Source organism: Panthera pardus, unplaced genomic scaffold (assembly GCF_024362965.1).
Source record: "Panthera pardus isolate Hobbes unplaced genomic scaffold, ASM2436296v1 HiC_scaffold_3, whole genome shotgun sequence".
NCBI lineage: Eukaryota > Metazoa > Chordata > Mammalia > Carnivora > Felidae > Panthera > Panthera pardus.
The window spans coordinates 35,341,676-35,362,737 of NW_026526876.1; the positions used below are offsets into that span (position 1 = coordinate 35,341,676).

A 21,062-nucleotide genomic window follows, 5' to 3' on the forward strand; every position below is an offset into this window, starting at 1 on the left:
ATGCTCTTCCATCACACCGGGGTAGGATCCAGAAGTGAAACTGCTCGGGGTCACAGCCCAGCGCCGCCGCTGCGCCCCGCCCCGCCCTTCCGGGCACTGCAGCCCGGCAGGATCTCCCAGCTCTCGGGCGACTGCCGCGGAGGAAACTGGGGGAGGGGGAGGGGAAGTGCCCCGCGGGGCAGTCTGCAGAGCGCGGCCTTCTCTCCCGGGGGTGCCCGAGCGTAACCACGAGTAGGAACCTCGAGAGGCGCGGACTTGAACAGCGCGAGCGGAGCGGCAGCGCCTGCACTCCCCGCCACGGCCGCTGGGTGTCACTGCCGCCGCGCGGCTGAGCGGCTCGGGCGCCGTCGGAAGGCGGGGGCGCGGGTCCCAGGGAGCGGGAGCACTGGGCCCGCCGCGCCCCCGAGGTCCTGCCTGGCCTTGGCCGCGGAGGCCCCGCGAGGCTTGGCTGCGACGCTCAGACCTCCCTCCACGCCTGGCGTCCTGAGGCCCCCACGCAGCCCACCAACTCGCAGCGAAGAACAAACTAACCCCGGGCCCCGCGACGGATGGGCCCACTGCTGTGGCGCCACGCGAGCCTCCTCCAGGGGTTCCAGAGACCGAGGAGCGTCCTTAGCGGCCCCGAAGCGCGCCCCCTGGCGAAGCGGGCCGGCCTTTCCCCGCGACCGCAGCTCCCCGACTGCTCGACGCCCTCCAGCCCAGCAACCACGCGCAGGCCGCGTCGTTGGGGGCGGGGGTGGGGAGGGGGGGCGAGGAGAAGGGAGCCAAAGGGCAGGCGGCGGGTCCAGATCACCTTCCTCCTGTGCTGCGGTGCCAGAGCGACTGCTGGATTCTCACTCTGACTCCTGCCTCGTCCGACTCAGGCCTCGCCTTACTCGTGCAGCGGCCCCTCCGCACCCCCCAGCTCATCCCTTAGAAGTGTGGGACGCGGTGGCTCAGCTTGGAAGTAGAGAACCAAAAGGTGGGAACCCGTATCGGGACTGATGGGTGTTAAGAGGGCTGGGAGAAAGGAGATCCCCTGGAATCTTTTGGAAAATGGAGTAGTGTCTGCTAGGAATACCCACTGCTGTCACGTCCTGAATCTAACTCACGGCTCGGGGTGCGCAGGTAGATGCAGAGGAATACGTCCTTGGGACAGGTCAACCCACATGGGACTGAATTTCAGACCTCAGTAATGCCCGGTAAAACACAACCCTTCTCAGCCCAGACAGCACCCACGCTTCCTAACACTCCTTCCTGTATGGAGATCATGGAGAACCCCTCCGTCCCCAGGATCACCCATCCTGTGGCTGTAGACTCCAGCCTCCAGTTGCAACATCCAACTTCCCCAAGATCCCAATGTCTTTTCCCTCCTCTCTCAACTCCCTACCCCTGCTGGAAGCTCAGAATCCTCTGTCCTAAGAGGCCACACTGCACACCTCACTCCCCAGCCCCAAAGCTAGGGTTCCGTCCAACAGTGCAGGACAGGAAAGCAGACTCTGCCGCAGACCTTACCTCCATGCAAGTTGGATCCACCAACCCCTGACCTCTCTGCTAGACCAAGTCAGTCATACAGTAATGGAAGCCTTTTATCCAAATACACCATGAAGTGGAATTCCCAGATATAAAGGCAATCAATGCTCTCCCCAACCCCACCCCAACCTGCCCCCCAATTCCTGCTGCAACCCTTGGAAGCAGGAAGCCAGTAGTAAACTGCTTATGTAGACAGTTTGGAAGAAAGGATCCTCTGAATGGCCATGGTCTCCCCTGCCTGTCTCCTTTTATTCTTCCCTCCCTCCCTCCTCAGGGTGCCTGGCATGGGCACAAGGAAGGAGCCAGGCAGGATCACTGACCCAATGTTGAACCCTCTACTGGCACCAGGAGGGCCTCCACCCATGAACTTGGAGGCAGTGCAGGTTTCATTGAACAGGATGTCTGGGGAGCAGGGAGAGCATAAATTGTCCAGAACGTTGTTTGGATGTCCCACGTAGGGCAGCCTATGGGAGGTGGACTTTCCTAGACTCATGCCCACCTGTTCCCAAGTCCAGAAAGTTGGCAGTAGCCCTCCCTGACCTCCACGCTTGACCAAGCAGGGAGGTCAACCCTGTGGCCACACCCTCCTCCAGGCCCATGGTGCTGCCAAAGACAGCTATACCCTGGCACCAGGCCCACACCAGCCATACTAGCCCCAGGAGCTGGTGTCTATGATGTACTATAGGCCATTTAGAGCCAGCCCCCTGGATGTGGGCCCTCCATTGCCCTCTCTCAATGCCTGAGTCCTCCTCAGCATAGGGAGATTACAGGGAATTTCCTTTTCTTTTACAGAGGCTCTTTGTAATTTCTGAAATGTTTTTTCATAGGCACATATACTTTTTATAATCAAACCCAATAACTCGATGTGGAAAAGACCGTATCTGAGGTGCCAGCCTCTACCTTCTCCACGGTGCCCCTGCCTCCCTCCCACCAGCCCAGTCTTCCTCATAGCCACAAGCCTCCTCTAACCGCACTGCAGCTATCCTTGGAATTCCCTTGTGCTGTCTGGCCTCTGTGGCTCATGCTTCAGCCTCTTTTGGCAGGAGAACAGCATTCTTCCCATGTCTTCAGAGCTGGGGAATCTTGCCCTGGGTCCCTCTGCAAGCTGATCTTGAGGGGCCCTTGTCCCCCACACTCTCAGCTGCTGCCTTTCCTCCAAGAAGCCAGAGAGCTCAGCCACCCAGCAAGGATGTTCCGCTGCTGATTTCCAGTATCCAGCTCAGGGTCAAGCCAGCTGCCACCTCGAAAGGTCCCTGATGGCCCAGATCCTTCTTAGTGGCCAGCACCGACAACGGAGGGGACAGAGAACAAAGGGCAGAGAAGGGCTATGTTCTACCACTTGCAAGCTGGGCTGAGTCTGACCTCTGTCTCTAACTCCATGTAGGACCTCAGGTGCGTCCTCGCTTTGAGCCTCAGTTTCCCATTTGTAAAGTGAGAATGATATCTGTCGCACATACTCCGATTAGCTGACTGACAGAGAAGGGCATTGACCGCTGCCTGGTGCCTCAGACTATGAGGAGACACTGGGTCCTGTTTTTATATAGCCTAAATCCCTGGACATGCTTAAGAAGTGACTTATTCTGGTCCCTTTACTCCCACCCCAGCACGGACCCCTAGCACCCACACCTTAGAAGTGGCCCTGGGCATTCCTGGCCAGTCACACGTCCAGCACCAGTCAGCTCAGGACCGAGGGGCAGCCAGTGCTGGGATGGTTCTGGAAGCCATCCATGGCAGGCAGCACACAGCAGGTTGCTCTGGTTCCCGCTAAAAAGAAACAAAACCTGCACCCCTCTCATGCCTTGACTGCAGTAATTTCTTCGGGGTAGATCCCCAGAAGGTTCCAGGCCACAGGGTGGATGAGGACTTTCTACCCACCTCTGTCTGACAGGCCTGGCTCTCCAGCCTGGGATTAGCCAAGGTGCCTCGGTCACAAGTGGCTGCTGGGGCTGCCAAACCTGGCCCAAGGGCTGGATATGGTGGCTGGTCCTTCTCAAGGTCACTTCAGGACAACCTGCTCACCAGAGACCAGGGCTGCAGAGAAGGAAAGGGCTCTTCAGGAGAGGACATTCCCACCCCCCACTGGCCATTTGGGAATCCCACCTGGAAGTCAGCCATGCAGGGCTAGCAGAACAGCCCAGACCTGTATTCAGACCTGAGGTGATCTCCTGGCTCTCTCCCTGTGACTTGGGGCAGGTCTCCTCACTGAACCATCAATTTCCTCACCAGCAAAACAGGATCCCACCATCTCGTGCCCCATCTCAAAGATTTGAGGAGAGGTTCTCCGTTTAACGTTTATTTTTGAGACAGAGAGAGAGCATGAACGGGGGAGGGTCAGAGAGAGAGGGAGACAGAATCCGAAACAGGCTCCAGGCTCTGAGCTGTCAGCACAGAGCCCGACGTGGGGCTTGAACTCACGGACCATGAGATCATGACCTGAGCCGAAGTCGGCCGCTCAACCGACTGAGCCACCCAGGCGCCCCAGGTTCTCCGTTTAAAAAAATCTGCAGGGGTTGGCACCTGGGTGGCTCAGTGGATTGTCTGACTCTTTGGTTTCGACTCAGGTCGTGATCTCACGGTTTGTGGGTTCTAGCCCCACACCTGCATCAGGGACTTAGGATTCTCTCTCTCTCAAAATAAATAATAAAATAAAACTTAAAAATTTTTATTACAGAATTTTCAGGCTTACACAGATTTAGAGAATTTAATGAATCCCCATGTACCCATCACCCAGCTTCAACTATTATCAACTCATGGTTAACCCATGACTATACTCACACCCTCTCCCCTAACCTTGGAGTTATTTTAAAAACAAAGCTAAGACATCATTTTACCTGTAAATACTTCAGAACGACTCTCTCAAAGATGACGACTTAAACGCACACACATACACACGCACACACACACACAATACGGTTATCGCCCCTTGAAAAGTTAACCATAATTCCCTAATATCATCAAACATCTCACCGGAGCTCAAATTTCCCCCAATTGCTCATAAATGTTTTTACAGTTAGCTAGTTTGGATTTGAATCAAATAAGGTCAGCCCATAACATCTAGTTGACATATGTCTACATTTCTTGAGAGCTAGAGATTCCCCATCTTTTCTTGTAATTTTGCTATTGTGGAAGAAACTGGGTTGTCTATTCTGTAGTTTCCTAGTCTTGATTTGGGTATTTGTATCCCCATGTGTAATTTCACACGTCCCTCTGTCCTCCATATTTCCGATGAATTAGTAGCTGGATCCAAAGGATGAGACTGCGGTTTTTTGTTTTTCTTTTAAATTTTTGTTAACGTTTATTTATTTTTGAGACAGAGAGAGACAGAGCATGAGCAGGGGAGGGGCAGAGAGAGAGGGAGACACAGAATCTGAAACAGGCTCCAGGCTCTGAGCTGTCAGCACAGAGCCCGACGTGGGGCTCGAACTCACGGACTGCAAGATCATGACCTGAGCCGAAGTTGGATGCTTAACCGACTGAGCCACCCAGGCGCCCCGAGACTGCGGTTTTATTTTTTGGCAAAAATAATGTCTAGTCGGAGTTCATGTGTCTGAAAAGAGGGTCTCTTTGTGATTTAAAAATCAAGTGGCAGATTCGGGTGTTGCCAGTTTGACAGAGTTATAAAGCTTTCCTGTCACATAAGAGCTAAGACTATAAAATTCCCTCTTAGACAAAACTCTTTAGACAAAAACAGACCAGCATGGGCAGTGGGGAGAGGCCAGACCCTGCAGGATCCATCTGGACTTGTATTTTGGAAAGATCACTCTGGATGTTGGAGGATGGGTTAGAGGGGGAAGACAGACTCAGAGGGCTGAGTGTTGTAGTGTACCCATTATATGACTTTCTGGAAGGAACAGAACTGTAAGGACAGAAAGCAGGAGGGAGAGGGGTTGACCATGGGGGCATGGGGACTTGGGAGAGATGATGGGCCACATGTCCAAGTAGGGGTTGTAGACTCATTAACTGTCAGGACTCATCCCAGCAGTGGGCCCAGGACTTGCAGAGGATACATGCTATGAGAGTCCACTCCAGCTCCCAGGCCTGTTTGAGTTACCCCCACAGCTTTAGGTCCTGTCAGGAGATCTCACCTGGATGACATTCCCTTATACATTCATTTATTAAACAAGAAGTTACTAGGCACCCACTATGGACCAGGCTCTGTGCTGGACACTGGAGATCCTCAGATGACCAAGACCACCCTGCCCTCAAGAAACATCCAGGCTGGGGGTGCCTGGGTGGCTCAGTCGGTTGAGCATCGGACTTCAGCTCAGGTCATAGTCTTGCAGTTCATGAGTTCAAGCCCCACATGGAGCCCTCTTCGGATCTTCTGTCCCCCTCTCTCTCCCTCTCTGCAAGGAAGAGAGAGAGAGGAAGAAAGAAAGAAAGAAAAGAAACATCCAGGCTGGAGGGTACCTGGCCAGGATCCATCGGACACATTTGCCAAGGCCTGGTGCCCTCTTCTCCCACTCCCCTTCTCTACTCCAGCTAGCCAGGTCTTACCAGACAGAACTCATAGATGTATCAAAAAATAATCTTTATTGTCACTAGTATAAAACATAGCAGATCAACTGGCCTCTCAGTCTGTACAAAGTGTGGGGCATAAGACCACCTGGGCTACCCCATTTCTCCCAAAATGCCCTGCCCAGGGCAGTGCCCAGGAGTTCCGTGAAGGGGAGGGCCACCCCAAGTGCCTTCTCTTGAGGAGACAGGTCGGGGGTGGAGTGGGTGAGGAGCACTTTCTGCCTGAGGGAGGCAGAGGGGCCGAGGAGAAGACCCTCTGGAGTAGGGGAGCCCTCCAGTTCATGAGCCTGTCCCCACCTTCTGCCCCCTCCAAGTCCACCCTGTGAGCATCGGGGGCAGTGGCCAGCCTGGAACAGGCTGAGACCCATGCCTGCTCCTGTGGCCGTCAGAGGGCCACGCGGGTACAGCAGTGGCGCAGCAAGCATGGCAGGATGCCACGGTTCAGCTGGTGGAACTGCACAAGCTGCAGCAGGTCCGTGAAGCGAGTCTGGCCGTCATCCATGCTGAAGTAGAGGCGGCCCTCCTCCTCGCTCTGGGGGACGGCCACAGGGGGCCGGGCGGAAGGTCAGGGAGGGACTCGAGGGGATCCCTCCTGGTCAGGGCCGAGGTCCCCAGTGCTTGTGCAGGGCCAAAGGAGAGAGCGGGAGGCCCCAGACACACCGCGGGCCGGGGAGCTTCTCGAGGGGGCCTGGTGAGGAGACAGGGATTACTCACCGGGAGGATGAGATAATGTTTGACCTTCTGCAGGTGGCACAGAGAGAGGACAAAGCCTTGTGGGTTCCGTTGACTCTCTCGAACAAGGAACAGGCTGCCAGGAGACAGGGCAACATTACCCGAGGATACACAGCTGCCGCCTGGACACGGGGCCTCTCCTGTCCCTGGGTCTGTTGGCCTGCTCAGCCCTGCCCCTTACCCGTCCACCAGGCCCTGCTGCCCGATGAGCCGCTGGCTCTCCTCTCGGGAGATGCGTCCATGGAACCAGGGTTGGGTGCGGTGGATGGCTGGAGTTGGGGGAGGCAGATGGGCCGTCACTCTGGGGAGGAGGTCCCCACACTAACCTCCCCCACCGGGAATGCTCAGAGAAGCCACGGCAGCCCCCACCCCTGGGGACGCCGGGTGCTCACCCACCTGCACTGAGGCTCGTGCCTGAGCCTGGGGTGGGCAGGCTGAGACGATGGTTCTTCTGCAGAGCAGTGGGGGACACAGGGGATCAGGGCGTGACTGAGGTATCACCCGGCACCTCGAGAACATAGAGACCCTTTCCGCACCTGGCGGCCCGCCTTACCCCACTCTTCCTCCCACACCATGGAAACCCACGTGGAGAGAAGGTTCCCAGTATAAACATGCAAATGGGTACAGGCCCCTCACCCTCCAGGCCTGGGCCTCCTCCAGGGCTGCACTCAGAGCTTCCCGGGGGTTCTCGATGACACGCCCGGCATGGCCAGAGAAGTCCATGGCCACCAGGGTGTTATCAGAGACACTCCTCTGTAGATGGGATAGGATGGAGAGGGGTCAGACGGGGTCAGGGCACCCACCCCCAGCTAACCCCCCTGTGTACACTCACCAAAGGTGGGGAGCCCACACAGGATGGACGCAGGTGGCGAGACTGTGCCTGCTGATAATTCTTATACAGCTGCACCCCATACTGCGGGTTGGAGAGAGAAAGGTCAAGCAGGTGCTGGCAGCTGGGCTGTGAAACCCACACACACCAGAACTCTCCAAGGGCAAGACTGCATCTCTGCCCTGGATAAGGAGCTTTCTGAAGCCGGAGTGAGGACTCCAGCCTTGGACCCAACATACTAACAGAGCAAGGCTATGATGCCCCCTCATTCCTGGGGGCAGAGTTATAATTCCTCACTCATGCCCCCATGCCACTCCCAGGGTCTCACCTTGAAGAGGCGGAAAGCTGCTAACCAGCAGGTGCGGCTCTGCTCATCCTCGCTGCAGAAGACCCGAAGCCCCTTGTGGCCATTTCGAAGCTTATTTGGCTGTAGAGAGAGGAAACCAGCTGGTCCCATATCTGCCATTAGGGCCAGATATCTGTCTCCGTAGTGCAGGACACAGGGCAGAGGGCAGGGGGAGGAGTCTGGGTGTCCCAGATGGGAGCTCAAAAGCCCTAGGTAAGATCCCAGGGCCTGAGCAGCTCCCGTTGCCTCCCAGGCCAGGCCAGGGTCTTTACCTTGATACAGAAGCCGAAGTCCGTGGGCATCCCATAGAGCTTGCGGCCCTGGGTCACCACGTACACGTTGGACTCGTTCACATCTGCTACATACTGCAGGTGCCTTGGATCCTGTGCAGCACGGGTAGACAGGACTTGTAACAGGCAGACCCTGTCCCCCTATTATTGTCCCAGTAAGCCAGCTGGGGAGATGTCAGGACCAGAGAGGAGCAGAGAAGTGCCTCAGGTCACACAGCAAACAGAAGCAGAGCCAGGGCTCGAACTTAGTTTCACCTGCCTTTCCCACCACTACTTCCTGGGGTAGGTAAGCTAGGAGGGAAAGAGGAGCAGCTGAGGGTCTCAGGGTCCAGGGGAAGAAAGGTCCAGGAGTTCCAACAGGGAAGGGACAACTCCTAGAAGGACCAGGAATGGGATACCCTAGGGGCTGGGGCTGTCAACCTTCAAGACCTCACCTTGGAGGTGCCCTTGGTGGAGTAATAGAGGCCAGACCGGCGCAGGAAGCAGAAGAAACGTTTCCAAAGCTTCCGTCCTGACCCTCGAAGCTGCAGGAAGCCCTGGATCTCTGGGAAGCTGCCTGCATTCAGGAAGTTCTGAGGCCAGAAGAGAGCAGGAAGAGCGTGAGACGCCAAGAGGGAGACAGGGAGATACACACACACATACACAAAGGCCTTCATAAGAGAAGGTGATCCACATAGATTTACCGTCCCATTTACCAGATGCAGAAACCTGACGCTCAGCCAGGAAAAGTAACTTGTCCGGTCGTTTAGGACCGTGCTAAGCCCTCCACCACACACAGGGAAGGCACAATGCTTAAGGGTCAAAAAGCGACAGGAATCATGACTGGGAATATCCCTTTACCTGGATGAGGTCTTCATGGGATATGCCTGTGTGTGCATCCAGACAGCTGGAGACCATCTTTTCCGGGAACAGGGAGTGCTGGGGGGAAACGAGTCAGGAGCCAGGGATTGAGGGCCCAGGTTGGGGATCACGGTATCCCAGTGCCCAGACCCCCTTCACCCACACTCACTGGGGAGCTCTTGAACAGTTCATACTTGGCGAAGTTCTTCCGGAAGACAAAGCGGCTGTCTCCACCAATGGGCCAGGCAGCCTGCACTTCCACCACTGACTCGTGGTCCTCCAAGCCCCGCTCTGGCGTCAAGGGCAAAAAGCAGGGCTCAGCGGAGACCTGCCAGGCCTCCCAGATGAGCCACCTGCCCAGCCCAACGTGTGAAGCATTTGCCTCCCTACCCAGGCAGCCCCCTCCACCCCAACTCACCCAGCGCCAGATAGGGATGGCACTCCACCAGCCCCCAGTTTTCATCGCTCAGGGCGTGAGCCCGCTGCACCAGCATTTCACACACGTAGCGAGCCGTGGCACCTGCCGCCACCTCCACAGACCGGCAAGCCCCATCTTCACTGTACACCTTTACTACCTGTGCCCCGGGAATTGCAGATGACTTGAGGAAGGGCAAAGGGTGGTTATTTCCCTTCTGCTGCTGCTACACCTGCAGGGATTCCTGATCAAATTCCCCAGCCTCCACGGAAGTGGCACCATATCCACCCTCATATCCACCCTCATATCCACAGCATCCCCATATCCCTGCCTTCTCTCTCCCAAGACAACTCACATGGGGGCGGCTGGCGTCTCGAGGGAGCAGCCCCCTTGCACTGGAGGGCCCCCCGAGAATGGGGGTCTGTGAAGGAGGACTGCAGAGCTCAGGGAAGGGGTTGGGGATGGAGGGTAGAGAGCTTGTCCGCAGCTCCTCCTCTCGAAGAAGATTCCTGTGGCCCAAGGTAAGGGGCGGAGAAGAGTTGACTGCAAGCTTCTGTCTCACCCCAGAGCTGACCGCCTCCCCACCACCAGCCCCTCCTCAGCTCCATCACCCCATCGTACCTGCTGGTTGGAATGGGCAGAGGCTGGGACCTCTTCACCTCCCCAGGCAGAGGGGCATCGGGAGGCGGGGGAGTCCCAGGAGGGGTCCCAGGGGTCAGGTACAGATCTTCTGGGGAGCTGCTGAGATGAGGTGGAGACAGACCCAGCTCCATAACATCTGAGGGAGAAGAGGGGGCTGGAAGTGGCTGATCTTGACCCCTTGTCCTGGGAAGAGGGGCCAAGAGGACCCAGACCTCCTGACTTCACACAGCTGCCAAGGGGCCCCTCAGAGTTTGCACAGCACCTCATTGCTCTCCCTCTAACTGGAGTTTCTCTGGAGCCTCTGGGGAAGGGTAGAGTGAATCCATTTACAAAAAGGGACTTCAGGTCCCTGAGAAGGAAGCATTCTTGCTCCCATCGCAGGTGAGTCAGGGAGTAAAACCTGGTGTTTGGACTCCAAGTCCAGTGCCCTTCTTTTAGCCCCAGGTTGCCCAGGGGAAGAGCTAAGAGGGTCCCACTCCGCCACCATGGGGCAACAGACTCCATAACCCACAGACTGTTCGAGGCTCAGACTTTCAGTCTCTGAGCATGCTCTGAGCACAGGGCACTCAGCTCCTCCGGGCTCTGCCCCAGGTTTTTCCAGTGCTTTGTTGCCAGACCTGGTTGCCAGAGCCTGTTGTGGCAACGCCTGCCCAAGTGCTGAGTGATGCACAGAAGGGGAGAAGGAGGTGGGCCAGGATAGGAACCAGGAGGGCGGGAGGCAGGCTCAGCTGCAGTGAGGACAGGACTAACCTGGGGGCCCTGGCCCCAGCAGCCCCCAAACCTTGTGTGCCCTCCCCAGATTCCTCCTCCCGCCCAACTTTCTTGAAGCCCCAATGCCAGAGCTCCCTCCTCTGAGCAGCCTTCCTGGATTTTCCACCTTCAGACTGAAGGTCTCCCTCTCTGCACTGTGCTGGGGACTCTGTGCCAATTACGTGCACCTGTCTTACCCACCCACTGGTCTGAAGACGCCTGGCACTGCTAGACAAGGCCAGGGTCTTACCCATGTCTTATCACCCACAGGTGCTGCACAGGTACCTGAGACAAGTAAGGACAGGAGAGCTGGGGCAAAAATGCCCACCGGGGGCAGAGGCAGCACGGGCTCCTCCTCCACAGGAAGAAAGACCCCTTTGGCTGGGTGAGGACCTGGGAACACCTGAGACCTAGGCCAGCGCTGTTGGGCTGCTGGGGGCACCTGGCATTGACCCTCCAGGATGGGGTAGGTCCCAGACTCTTAAGTGAGGGGATGTGGGGGACAGGTGAGTCAGGGTGGGGCGGGACAGCACTGCCTGGGGCTCTCTATTCAACCTTGACTCATCTGCACAACTTCCTGGCTTAGGAGAAACACAAACAACCCTGCCTCTGCCCACCTCCCTCCACTCCCGCCCCCAACTTACCAGCCTAGGAGGAATGGGGGAGGCACAGGGCAGGGACAGGATGGGGGAGAAAGAAGCTGCCTGGCCTGCAGCTCCTCTGACATCATTTTCTCCTCCCCACCCTTGGCCCACCTCCAGTCCAGGTGGTACTCAAAGTCAGCCCCCAATCTGGTAGCCACCACCCAGCCCAGGAGCCCCCTCCCCCAAGGAGAGAAAAAAGGCCCGGCCTGGATTTCAAAGGCCCATCTGGAGTGGAGCTGACCTCCACTGATGCCCTCACTCACCACAAAGAAACCACAAAGTGCTCTCTATCCTGGCTGGGGCCTACCAGGCTTTCATTCTGATGCTGCTGCCCACCCCTGGAACCCAGGACTCAGTGGCTCAGAGGACTCCTCTACATCAACCCTGGGGGATGAGGGTCCTCCTGACACACTCTTCAGGGTGTCCTGGCTGGAAGGGTACTACAGGAGCAGAAGTAGAAAGTCAAGACACCCAAGAGGACAGACACAGACAGGCAGAAAAAGCAAGGTTGGAGGGAGAGACAGGGAGGGGGCTCAGGGTCCTGCAGGGAAGGGTAAAACACACCCACCAGTGAACATCAACAGACACCAGAACGTCAACAACAAAACGCAGTGTCCCCACTCCCATCCCGTTTATCCTCTGGCAACCAGCCCTGGTGACTTCACTCCAGGGAGAGGGAGACTGGGGGAGGGGGGTGTGCAAGGAAGCCAGACAGGATATCAGAGACCAAAACTGGGGTCCTCCTCCACCCCAGGGAAGAGGAATCAGGGCAGTGTTTGGACCGGGAAAGGGGAGAAGATCTAAATCAGAATCAGATTAGATAGAGTCTGGCCTCAGAGGGCTGGAGGCCGACTGAAGACTTGGGTTTGGCCTTTCCATCCTTCACCCTGCCCTTCAGACCCTTCCAAGACAAGAGAAGAGTGGGGCAGTTAGGACCAAATAGATGAAACTGGGAGAAGAATGGGGGTCCTAGCTGTGGGGCCCTGGCAGCCCCCTCCCAAGAAACCTGAACTCTCAAACTGGGGCCCTCAGAAAGCTTCTGTTGAAGAAACAGACCCCCATAATCTATCAGTCCCCGAAACACAGCAACTCCATGCCGAAGCTTCCCCTATGGCCTCTCCTGCCCCGCGGCTCCGGCCCCACCCTCCTTCCCGCCGTCCCAGCCTCCTGCCTCCTTGTTTACTTCCTGAATCTCGCCCCACCTGGCTGGCCCCAAGGGCGGGTGGCAGGGCAAGAAAACAAGGCCACCTCCGCTGCTAACCAGGGGAGGGGGAGGGGCCGGCAGGGCCGAGGCCCGGGCTGGAGACCAGCAGGTGGCGGGAAGGCCCCCGTCTGGCCCAGCACTCCCCTCCCCGCCCCCATCGGGATTTATTGTAAGGGGAGGAAGGCTCAACCTTCGGGGGAGTTCTGGGGGTACAGGGCCCAGGTGAGGAGGCGGGAAACCCCTAGGTGACCCAGAGTTGGGGGGAGGGTCCAGGACCCTGAGGCCCCGCCCACTCCCTCACTCGAAAAAAATGACCAATGCGAAAAGGGAGGGTAAGCTCTCTTAAAGTTTAATTTGGGAAGAATGCTGGAGTGTCTGTGGAGTTAATCATTACACGCTGCTTGCCTTCGTGGAGGGCTCCCCCAGCAGGATCAGGGGGACAAGGGAGACCAGAGTCCAGGGCAGGCCGACCAAGAGGGGCGGTGGGGTTGGGAGACTTTCCAACGGCAAACAGGTGCATTCTCCATCCCCGTAGTGCCAGGGAGACCCAGATTCGGGTCTTTGTGCAAACACTACCCCCCCACCCCAAACATGTACACACACTTTCCCTTGGCCCCACTGCACTGCTGACCCCCGGCACCAGTCCCCCAGCCTTCGAGCCTTCCTTCTGAAGCCGGGAAGGACCCTCTTGCCTGCCCCGCCCCCACCTTCCCTTCCGAGGGTAGGACCCTGTGTTCTGAGCAGGCAAACAATAGGAGAAGGAGTTCTAGCAACTTCAGGGAACCCTCTCCTCTACTGCCCTCCAAATTGGAGGGTACCCCTTCCCCAGGGGAGACGTCAATCTTTAGTAGAGCCTTGGGGAAACCTCAAACGGGTAACCTCAGGCTGAGCAAGCAATGATCTGAGGCAGCTCTCGGTATTCGGCCCCCCTCCCAGCCCTCTTTCTGGGGAGGTGGGGAGGGGCTTCAGCGGGAAAGCAGCGTCTCTGGAAGGAGAGGATCAGAGATCTTCCTTTCTCAACCCCATCAGCAGCTTTGTCCGGGGGCCAGAGGGAGGCGGGGTACAGGGAGGGAAATAAGGAATAAGGAAGACAGGAAATGAGAATAGGGAAAGACTGAGAGCAGATGGTGAGGAAGGGGCGGGATATGGGAGACTGGAGAAAAAAGAGAAAGTGAGGCCGCCAGAGTAACGCAGAAGGAGGCTGGATCTTTCCAAATTGGCCCCAGACCTGCTGCTCCTCCCCACCCTCACGATGAAGGGCCCGTTTTGGTCCTTACCTGCACCCTGGCGTTGGAACACTTGGCTGGGGCCACCGGTTTAGGGAGAGAGACACCTGGCCCTTAACTACCTGTCCCCTCCTGCCCCCGCCCTTGTCCTGACATCACTGAAGGGGAGAGGGAAGGGGGGAGCCAGGCGGCTGTCCGTCCGCCCATCAGGGCAGCCTGCCAGCTCCTGGCCCTGAGACCCGCACGGCCTGGGGCCCTGGTGGGGCTGGGGGTGGGAGCAGATTATCGTCTGGGACCCATCCTGGCAACCTTACCTAGAGAAGCCCCAGCAGGAGTAGCAGGACACGGGGTCCGAGGTCCGGTTCTGTCTAGGGACCCCAGATACCTGGACTTGATTTCAAATCCACTCCCTCTTCCCTAGAGGTGGTAGGAGGGCGTCCTGACTTTGGAGGTAGAAGTGAGGGTTGGGGGAGGGACAGCCCTATGTGTCCAGGCTTCTGGACGAAGGAAACTAAAATTATCTTGGGCAGGTGGGGGCGGGGCCGGGGGGGGTGGGAAGCTTGGGAGGAGGAACCACAGGAGGAGGGGCGGGGACTCTGACACTCTACTCTGGCTGGGATTGTTTTTGCCCTTCTTAGCCAGCCAGCAGGTGCCAGGGGAGAGGCGGGGAAGACAGTCGAACTGAACAGCCTCCAGAGCGAAGATCTGGAGTCCTCGTGACCTGGGAGGGAGGGGCTGGGGGCTGGAAGGTAAGGGGAAAGGACCGGCGCACCCTTCCCCAGGCTCCTCACCAAATCGGGTCTGCTCATTGGCCAAGCTAGGGGGCCTGTCTGCGGCTCTGAGTCCCACTTGATGTGGCAAAGAGCACTCAGCGAAAGAGGGAAGCCAGCCAGAGGGGTGTCCAGCAATAAGGCCTGCCCCTTGACCTCCAGCCACAGTCTGGCCACCCAGCCTGCACCCTGGCCCTCAGAGGCACCCAGAGTATGTTCTCCCTTCTTTGCAAAGTCCAGGGTCTCAGCTTCTTCTGAAATTGGAAGAGTTAGGCAGGGTCTCATGGTGAGAGGAGTGATCTGGGGGAAGCTCTGGCCAGGTGCCAGGGACACACCCTCCTCCCCCCCCCCCCCCCCCTTAGAGCCATCACTTTAGCTCACTCTTTCAGCATTAGGCACACACAGGGGTCAGGGAGAAGGCCTGGATCAAAGGCAGTGGTCACCTCCCAACCAGGAGTTGGTGACAGTTGGGTAAACAAACAGTCCATAGGGTGATAAGAGGTCTGCCCTGGGGGACCATCAAGGAGTGGCTCTAGCCTCAACTTTCTCCAAATGGGTTTTCCTTGGAAAAACCAGTATAAGTGGACCAAGCAAAGAAGTGGGGGAGGGGACAAGGTCACCTGGGCCATGGAGCAGCTTGTGCAAAGCACAGAAGGCAATTCACTCAATCATTCCTTCATTCGTTCAGTTAATATTTGTTAAGTACCGGGGCGCCTGGGTGGCTCAGTGGGTTAAGCATCCGACTTCAGCTCAGGTCATGATCTCACAGTCTGTGAGTTCGAGCCCCTCGTCCGGCTCTGTGCTGACAGCTCAGAGCCTGGAGCCTGCTTCAGATTCTGCGTCTCCCTCTCTCTCTGCCCCTCCCCTGTTCATGCTCTGTCTCTCTCTGTCTCAAAAATAAATTAAAAAAAACATTTAAAAAAAGATATTTGTTAAGTACCTACTAAATGCCAACCGCAAGCTTGGTACTGGGGAAAAAGTGGGGAGAAACAAAAACAGATCCTGCCCTTATCCTCATGCAGCCCAGTTGGAGAGACTGATGTTAACCAAAGAATCACATATGGGCGCCTGGGTGGCTCCAGTCGGTTGAACATCTGACTTCGGCTCAGTCATGATCCCATGTTTCATGAGTTCAAGCCCATACTGGGCACACTGCTGTCAGTGCAGAGCCCACTTTGGATCCTCTGTCCCCCTCTCTTCCCCTCCCCTGGTCATTCTCTCTCTCTCTCAAAAATAAATAAACATTAGGAAGAAAATCACACAAAAAATAAGGGGCACCTGGGTGGCTCAGTCAGTTAAGTGTCCAACTCTTGATTTTGACTCAGGTCGCAATCTCACAGTTCATGAGGTTGAGCCATGTGTCGGGCTCTGCGCTGACAGCTAGGAGCCTTCTTAGGATTCTCTTTCTTCCTCTCTCTCTACCCCTCAGCTGCTCGCTCACTCTCTGAAAATAAACTAAAAAAAAAAAAAAAAAAGAATCCCACAAAAATAAGAAATGACAGGTGACAAATATGCTGGGAAAATGACTCACCCAGGGAGTTGGGGAAGCCTTCTCCGCGGAAGTGACAATTGAGCAGAGGGGAAGCTAGGTCTGGAGCAGGGAGAAGGTTGAGATTGGTGGGTGGGAATGGGGGGGGGCACCTTTCATGATGGGGAAACAAGTGCCAAAGCCCTTGGCAGGAGGGGACACAGCACACAGAGGCAGAGTGGGGTTGAGAAGAAGGAAGGAGAGGAGGCCACACAGGTAAGCTTGAGCAGGTGTGGAGAAAAGCAAGTGTTTCGGACTGAGCTGTGTTTCTCCAAGTGTAGCCTGTGACCACCTGCCTCCACATCTCCCTAGGCTTGTATAAAAAAACAGATCCCTGGGCCCCTCCCCACCACTGAATCTCAGTCTCTGGGGCCAAGACCCAGGAATGTGTGGTATTGACAAGCCCTCAGGTGGTTAAACCAGGTTTAAGAGCCATCCATCCTGTCTGTCCAGACAGGCAGGAACTATGGGCAGAGGCCAGACCCTGCAGTGTCTCTCTGGGCTTGAGCAGAGGCGAAGAGAAGTGGGCAGATTTATATTTTGGAAAGATCGCTCTGGATGTTGAAGGATGGGGTAGAGAAGGAAGCCAGAGTCGGAAGGCTGAGTGCTGTAGGATTCCATGTATAGGCTTTCTGGAGTGGGTGGAACCATAAGGACAGAAAGCAGATCTGGGGTTGGGGAAGAGGGATCGGGGTTGACTGCAAAGAGCACAGGGACCTGTGAAGAGGTAATGGAGCTGTTCTGTATCTTGGTCATGGTGGTGGATATACAACTATATGTTAGGACTCGCAGAAAGGTACACTCAAGAGGGCAAATTTTACTCTGTATAAGTTATATCTGAGTTTTTTTAATAAAAAAAAAGAAACGACAACAAAAAAAGAATAATTTTATAAGTTAATGGAATAGAATCAAAAGTCCAAATATAAACCCTTACATTTCTGGCCAAATGATTTTTGACAAAGGTGCAAAGACAATTCGGAGGGGCGGGGGGAAGATTAGTTTTTTCAATAAATGGTTCTAGGACAATCAACATGCCAAAAGATGAATTTAGATCGTTACCTCACACAATCTACAAAAATTAACTCAAAATAGATCCTAGACCTAAACGTGAGAGCTAAAATGAAACCTCTGAAGAAACCATGGGGAAAAAAATCTTCATGACCTTGAGTGAGGCAGAGATCTTAGATGCAACAGCAAAAGCACAAGTAACAAATGAAAAAATCAGTAAATTATACGTCATCAAAATAAAATTCTTTTTGCACTTCAAAAGACACCATTAAGAAAATTTAAAAAACAAAACAAAACACCTGTTAAAGACTAGGGGAAAATGTTTGCAAATCATGTATCTGCTTAGGGACTTCGTATCCAGAATATATAAAGTACTCTTATGAATCAATAATAAAGAAACAAACAACCCAATTAAAAACGGGCAAAAGATTTGAAGAGATGTTTTTCCACATAAGATAGAAGGATGGCTAATAAACACATGAAAAGGTGCTCAACATCATTAGTCATTAGAGAAATGCAAATTAAAACCACAATGAGATACCACCCCACGCCCACCAGGATGGCTATAATCAGAGACAGACAATAAGCGTTGACAGGGATATGGGTAAACAAATCCTCATATAGCTGATGGGAATGTAAAATGGTACAGGCACTTTGGAATAACAGTCTGGCAGTTTCTCAAAAAGTTAAACATACCATGCAACCCAGCAATTCTACTAAAGAAATGAAACACATATACCTACAAAGACACTTGGGTGTTCATAGCAGCATTTTTCAAAATAGCTAAAAACTGGAAACTGGAAACTCAAATGGCCATCAACCGGTGTTGAATAGATAAACAGAAGGTGGTATATCTATACGATGGGATACTGCACACCAACAAAAAGGAAAAAACTACTGTACGTGATATAGCACGGATGAACCTCAAAAACTTTACACTGAACAGGGGTGCCTGGGTGGCTCAGTCTGTCCAGTGACCCATTCTTGGTTTAGGCTCAGGTCATGATCTCTTGGGGTTCATGGGTTCAAGCCCCGTGTTGGGGCTTGTCCCAAGCCTGCTTGGGATTCTTTCTCTCTCCATTTCTTTCTGCCTCCCCCCACCCCCTCTCAAAACTAAATAAACATTAAAACACACACACACACACACACACACACACACACAACTTTATACGGAATGAAAAAAAGCCAGAAGCAAAAAAATGGATATTATACCATTCCATTTATATTAAATGTCCAGAAAAGGCAAGTTTATAGACAGAAAGCAGATCAATGGATGCCTAGGGCTGGAGCCAGGAGCTGGACTGACTGCATACACGCAGGAGTGACCTTTCTAGGTTGATGGAAAGGTTCTGTAACTGGATTGTAGTGGTGGTGGCGGCACAATTCTATAAACCACTGAATCTGTTTTTAAAATGCATGGTTTGAAGAGATGCTGATGTAGGTAACCTGTTAGGATACTACGGTGGGACTCCGGGGAGGAAAAAGGCAGCGAGACAGCCTCCATATTTGGAGTTGGAAAATGGGAATGATGCCGGGTGAGAGCAGGATGAGATAGGGGAGGTGCAGGAACAGGACAGGAGTGATGGGAGCATGGAGCTTGAGGAGTGGGAACCCCGAAGCCTAAGGGTCCCAAATGCAGGGGAGAGGCCGTCACTGCCCCGCTTTTGCTTACAGTTTTGGAGCTTAAGAATCAGAAGTACTTGAGTGCTTAACCATGAGGTGGTTTAAAAAGTCATCAGCATGTTTGCAAGAAATGGCAACTATTCCACACCATTGGCCAAGCCCAGGCCCTGAGTCCGCTTGCCCCATCACTTTCGCTCCCTTTTGTAACCTGGGAAGCGCTTTACAGTCTAAGATATTTCAGAAGGTTATATAAGACGGTGACGTCCAGCAGATACGAGGTGCCGGGCAAGCCTGGAGCTCTGAAAAGGTGGTCTGGACGGGTCCACCCAGCCCAGAGTCCTCAAACCGAGGATACGGTCAAAACGCAGCAGTAACTGCGGCCTGCAGGAGGCGCCCGGACGTAGCGCGCGGCCCGCCCCGCCCAGCGGCCCCGCCCCGTCACGTGCCCGCGGCGTCGCGTCACACCCGGAAGCAGCGGCTGGAGCTGAGTCGGGAGCAATGAGCGGGGAGCCGGGGCCGACGTGTGAAGCGCCCCCTCCCGGGGAGATTGAACCGGGTAGTGGGGTCCGCATCGTAGTGGAGTACTGGTGAGCGTCTCCAGCCTGTGGGGTGTCCGGGCCGGACGGGGGTGGGTCCACGGGAGGCCCCTCCCCCGAAAACCCAAGCGGACCCCAAGCGTCTTGTCCCTAGTGAACCCTGCGGATTTGAAGCGACCTACCTGGAGCTGGCGAGTGCCGTGAAGGAGCAGTATCCTGGCATTGAAATCGAGTCGCGCCTTGGAGGCACAGGTGAGGCCCACAGAACACCTGCTGAGTCAGTGTTCTAAATCTCAACTCTACCACTTTCTAGTTCTGGAATTGGCTGTTTTATATAGTGTCCAACAGTGTCTGGCAAATGTCCAGCCAATTCGAGTACCCTTCCAAAGGTGAGGGGGTTACAGATGAAGCCTGTAGGGAAAAACGGGGGAGACCGCAGAAGTGTGGGGTTGGAGGGGAGGGATTCTTTCATTGAGTTATGAAGCCTGAGTTCAAAGGAAGGACACACAGGTGATGCCTCCCTCAGGTTCCTTTGGCTTGAGTCAGGGTTGGGAAATGGCTTAAACAACAAGAGTCTTTAGTGGGGCTGGTGGGGACATGAAGGAGCCTGTGTGAAGTCTAAGAAGTGTGGAGAGTCTCTCCAGACTTGTCTGTTCTCAGCATACAGTTCATTCATTGATTTATTTTATACCAGGGGCCTTTGAGATTGAAATCAATGGACAGCTGGTGTTCTCCAAGCTGGAGAATGGGGGCTTTCCTTATGAAAAAGATGTGAGTATTTACAATGCTGGGAGGCCTCTGTTCACCCTGCCCATGCAGTGCATCATCGCATTCCACGTGTCTGCCCTCTCTCTAGCTTATTGAGGCCATCCGAAGAGCCAGTAACGGAGAACCCCTAGAAAAGATCACCAACAGCCGTCCTCCCTGTGTCATCCTGTAACTACACATGATTCCGGGTTCCTGCTCTGTTCTGAGACCCACGCCTTGGTCTCCCCTTTGGTCCTGCTGAGGGCTCCCCACTGCCCTCACTTAGCTCCTGGTAAGCTAGGAGACTCTGGCCTCCACTTTGTCCCTTTGGGTACCAGGAGGGAATAGAAGCTGTTGTGGTCTTAGGGGTGGGAGAGAGACCCTCTCCGTGGACCTTTCCATAGCCACCTTCTACCCCCTTTCTAGGATCAGTGCCCAAGAAAAGTCTGCTCCCCGCCTCCAGCTTAGCCATACTGGTCAAATGCCACCACAGTTATAACTTATTTTCCACTAGCCCTGGGCAATGTCAGCTATTGGCAATAAAGTGGCACTACAAATACCTGTGCCCAACTAGTGTGTTTTTGTTCAGCGGATGTGGGGGATAGTAGCAGAGGCCAGCCCAGCCTTTATACCACCAGAGTGGCTATGCTGGGTGGGTGGGCTTTCTGGATAGCTACTTCTATTTCATTTCCTCTCTCATAGCCGAGGCAAGGAAAATGAGTCACACAGTAGGTACTGCCTCCTCCTGCCTCTGTCCCTCCCCCCACTGCCCCTATCCATAGGGAATAACCCCATTCTGGTGGGTGGCCTTAGGAATTCATTTTTTCTCAGCAAGAATGATCTGGTTGTCAAAGGGCTCTTGAACCTGGAAAAGAGCCTCCTCATTCAAGCTTTCTCGAGAT

General features: G+C 54.8%; 2 protein-coding genes across 3 annotated transcripts; one reads left to right on the plus strand and one right to left on the minus strand.

Annotated features, from left to right (window-relative positions):
* Positions 1–6,026: 6,026 nt before the first annotated feature.
* GRB7 (growth factor receptor bound protein 7) lies at positions 6,027–14,459 on the minus strand. Of its 2 annotated transcripts, XM_019416025.2 has the most exons (15): positions 14,263–14,459; positions 10,104–10,260; positions 9,838–9,991; positions 9,486–9,642; positions 9,237–9,358; positions 9,068–9,145; positions 8,662–8,799; positions 8,210–8,320; positions 7,920–8,018; positions 7,595–7,675; positions 7,399–7,515; positions 7,159–7,213; positions 6,944–7,031; positions 6,745–6,838; positions 6,027–6,562 (listed from the first exon to the last, which is right to left on the minus strand). In XM_019416025.2, the coding sequence occupies exons 2-15, from the start codon at positions 10,253–10,255 to the stop codon at positions 6,416–6,418; spliced, it is 1,593 nt and encodes a 530-aa protein (XP_019271570.1). In that variant the 5' UTR covers positions 10,256–10,260; positions 14,263–14,459; the 3' UTR covers positions 6,027–6,415. The 2 variants fall into 2 exon arrangements, with proteins under 2 accessions (XP_019271570.1, XP_019271571.1); XM_019416026.2 differs by lacking the exon at positions 6,944–7,031.
* Positions 14,460–19,318: 4,859 nt separating this feature from the next.
* Positions 19,319–20,719, plus strand: MIEN1 (migration and invasion enhancer 1). The gene is made up of 4 exons (XM_019416024.2): positions 19,319–19,464; positions 19,568–19,665; positions 20,108–20,184; positions 20,270–20,719. Exons 1-4 carry the CDS (start codon positions 19,376–19,378, stop codon positions 20,351–20,353), a joined length of 348 nt encoding a protein of 115 aa, XP_019271569.1. The 5' UTR covers positions 19,319–19,375; the 3' UTR covers positions 20,354–20,719.
* Positions 20,720–21,062: the final 343 nt, after the last annotated feature.

What these genes read in the sequence shown, in the direction of transcription:
- MIEN1 (XM_019416024.2), top strand. Translation starts at nt 19,376, where the DNA reads ATGAGCGGGGAGCCGGGGCCGACGTGTGAAGCGCCCCCTCCCGGGGAG. An exon ending in CGCATCGTAGTGGAGTACTG is followed by an intron (nt 19,465 to 19,567) that starts GTGAGCGTCTCC and finishes TCTTGTCCCTAG; the next exon opens with TGAACCCTGCGGATTTGAAG. An exon ending in GCTTTCCTTATGAAAAAGAT is followed by an intron (nt 20,185 to 20,269) that starts GTGAGTATTTAC and finishes CCCTCTCTCTAG; the next exon opens with CTTATTGAGGCCATCCGAAG.
- GRB7 (XM_019416025.2), bottom strand. Translation starts at nt 10,255, where the DNA reads ATGGAGCTGGGTCTGTCTCCACCTCATCTCAGCAGCTCCCCAGAAGAT. An exon ending in AACTGTTCAAGAGCTCCCCA is followed by an intron (nt 9,146 to 9,236) that starts GTGAGTGTGGGT and finishes GTTTCCCCCCAG; the next exon opens with CACTCCCTGTTCCCGGAAAA. An exon ending in CCCATGAAGACCTCATCCAG is followed by an intron (nt 8,800 to 9,067) that starts GTAAAGGGATAT and finishes TTCTGGCCTCAG; the next exon opens with AACTTCCTGAATGCAGGCAG.